Raw genomic sequence first — 3114 nt, 5'->3', positions numbered from 1 at the left:
ATGTTTAAAAAATGGGTACAGTACTCGGGGCACACAATCTCATTTCCCGGTATATTTGAACCACCGTGTTTAAAATGCCGGGCTTATAAATTGTCGAAAACAATGTTCAACTTATGTGTATCCTAAATGTGAATAAAATATAGGCCTACTTAGCTATTGCTTTTTCCAAAATTGACTAGATTCTCCCTCATACCAGAGACATATACGTCTCTGCTCATACCCATATTTTGAGGGGCGGGAATTATATCTCGCACCAGCCTCCCCAGCTCCTGTTCCCGTCACAAGTACTCTAGGTTCCCGCCCTCTTATCTGCGTATCGCTTTTTTAGTCTAGTTTTTATCATATAGTTTATGTCCTTCCAATATACTTTTTCTTTAAATTTACCTACGCTTGCATGCCAAGCGGAGAGTGAGGAAGCTGTTTCATTATTTCTGCATATGTGTTACGTTTAAAAAACGTTCCGGTTTGACCGATAAACGAAAAGACCAATATGACGAATTGTATGGCTGAGCAAAGGGGGACGAAAATTAGTTTCTGAAACAGATTAACATTTTCATTGATTAAGGTTTTGATAGCACTACGCTTCTATGCAAGTGGCTCCTTCCAACAAGTGCTTGGGGATGCAATTCGTGTAGACAAATCCACAGTATCGAGGGTTGTCCGGGATGTGTCTAATGCATTGGCATCCTTAGTGCCAGTATACATCAGATGGCCAACAACCAGGGCGGAGAAAGACAAGATTCGTTCTGTCTTTTACCAGCATAGTGGATTTCCCGGCGTAGTTGGGTGTATTGACGGAACACAGATTCGTATACAGGCCCCATCTGAGAACGAGCCCTCATTCGTTAATCGCAAGGGATACCATTCTATAAACGTGCAGGCAATATGTGACGATGAAGGTAATAAAAGAAGCAGTGTGAGATATAGTCTCAATTTAATTTATTGTCATGCTCATGATTCAAGCAGGGCAAGTATATTTTTCGAAAAACTAGGAAATGTCAAAAAAAATCTTGACCTTGGCACCGTGAAATACGAACTCATCAAAGGTATTATCATGGGGGGGGGGGGGTCTACAAGTATTTTTAAAACAAGTGTGTGTACTATATACCCAGCTGTAACAACATACATGTATGTGTACTGGGTAACTGAGTAAAATGTTGTGTTCATCTACTAGAGTATCATGAATCAATGTATATTCCTTTAAAATGACTACCTTTTTAAAACCGCTACCCTAATAACCGTTTAACCTTTTTCTGTGATATTGGGTCGTAAAGCATGTCATCAGATCGATTATCGTTGGTTTACAGGGAAATTTACAAACATAGTTGCCAGATGGCCAGGTTCCACACATGACAGTCATATATTTCGGATGTCGGATATCAAACAATACCTAGAGGTCCACCACAGGACCATGGCGGATGGTTTAATATTAGGGGACAGTGGCTATGCCTGCCAAAAATACTTAATGACGCCTTACCTTAAACCAGCCTCTATCCAGCAGTAACGTTTTAATGGATGTCATAAACGAACTAGGACCAGGATCGAGCGAGATTTTGGTGTATGGAAAAGACGTTTTCATGTTTTGCATGGAGAAATTAGAATGAAACCTGGAAGAGTATGTGTTATCATAGGTAAGTAAGGAATCCACGTATTTACAGATAATACTGGTACTGTATTAACGGGTGACGTCATAGTCGTTACTTCAGTGATAATATAGGCTAACTTCTGCTACGTTGTGTTTGTACCATTCTGAAATACAATAAGAAACATCCCGTCAGTCCATATCAGCCTAACAGTGATACTGCTTATGGTATCACGGTAATAGGCCTGTAATACAAATAATTTCTTTTAAATCAACAGGTGCTTGTGCCGTTTTGCACAATTTGGCGATAACAATGGGGGAACCTGAGTTGGATGCTGCAGTCGAGGCCGATGACACACCGAATAATGCTGTCTACAACGGACATCAAGATGGTCAGTCAGTACGGCGCCACATTACAGCAACCTATTTTGGTTAGACTGAGAACCGTTCTGTGTCTAATCCTGCATTCAAGACCAGAGGACGTTGCTGAAACAACATCTGCCTGATCCTTTTGAACTTCTTTGGAAAACAAAATCATAATAAAAATAAATCAATTTTTAAATTATTTAATACATTGTGTAGTTTAATTATCGTGATCACTGTACGGCACATGACACACTATAGAAACAGCAGCACGCACAAACAAACAAAAACAGAACATACGAACACACATGTAATCATATGTTCGAAATCTCAATTAACATTATTCCTGTAGCTCCCGCCTCAGCTTCTTGTTCATCAGCTCTAGGTGTTCACACTGTAGAACCAGTTTCCGCTTCTGTTCCCGCAAAACTTCAAACTGCATCCTCTGCAAATCTGAAGTCTTGATTGTCCTTCGTCTTAATGGGGGCATGACCTCGAGCTCCTTACCTCGCTTCTGAATGTATAAGCAATGAGACACATTATACATTAAATTCTTTAAATAAAAACGCCACATTAACTAGACTAAGGAATGTAAAAATTAATATAATTTTAATATAAAATTAGTAGATTGACGGAAATATGTAAAGATAACCGTCGCCGAAAAAAACGCCTATCAGTAAGATGCTAACATGTACATGTATTTCAATGTGAAATTAGTTATTAAAAAAAATCTCCTCCTATTTAACTTACGTCCTGTGACTGGCTGGACCCTTGTATAGGAATAGGATCCAGGGAGACTGGAGGCAGTTCAGCTTCTGCAGGGGAACAGCAGTCTGAAAAATCAGCTGCTAGTACTGTAGCCGTCTCCGTCGCCGTCGTCGCCGCCATCACAGTGTCGGTGGTCGCTGGTGAAGTCAAGAGTGAATCCAACACTTGTACATCGCAAAAGGATGCTGCAAGAAGGTCTGACTCGCTGCGACTGCTATACCTCCATCACGTATGTTTGATCAGGGTCTGATTAAAAAACGTTTTTATTTTAATTATAAAATGCTACAGTATACAAGTCTAACATAACAGGCATACAACCACTTAAGGGGTGTTTGTCCTTTTCTTAACGTTTATTGGAGTGGAACACACATTGGGGGTCCAACATGTTTTTTTGCTGCACG

General features: G+C 40.1%; 2 protein-coding genes across 2 annotated transcripts; one reads left to right on the top strand and one right to left on the bottom strand.

Moving 5' to 3' along the window:
- Positions 1-543: 543 nt before the first annotated feature.
- Positions 544-2038, top strand: LOC110449414 (putative nuclease HARBI1; the record flags this gene model as incomplete). The annotated part of the gene is given in 3 exon segments (XM_021496269.1): positions 544-899; positions 1308-1631; positions 1861-2038. Coding segments are annotated over 3 exon segments (838 nt in total), but the record flags the coding sequence as incomplete, so codon positions are not given.
- A 107-nt stretch (positions 2039-2145) lies between these two features.
- Positions 2146-2909, bottom strand: LOC110449415. The gene is made up of 2 exons (XM_021496270.1): positions 2696-2909; positions 2146-2459 (listed from the first exon to the last, which is right to left on the bottom strand). Exons 1-2 carry the CDS (start codon positions 2831-2833, stop codon positions 2286-2288), a joined length of 312 nt encoding a protein of 103 aa, XP_021351945.1. The 5' UTR covers positions 2834-2909; the 3' UTR covers positions 2146-2285.
- Between the last annotated feature and the right edge of the window lie 205 nt (positions 2910-3114).

The sequence above is a fragment of the Mizuhopecten yessoensis genome, unplaced genomic scaffold (genome assembly GCF_002113885.1).
Source record: "Mizuhopecten yessoensis strain PY_sf001 unplaced genomic scaffold, ASM211388v2 scaffold4607, whole genome shotgun sequence".
Classification (NCBI taxonomy): Eukaryota; Metazoa; Mollusca; class Bivalvia; order Pectinida; family Pectinidae; genus Mizuhopecten; species Mizuhopecten yessoensis.
Note: the sequence above shows the minus strand (reverse complement) of the source record. Positions and strands in the feature narration are given on the sequence as shown.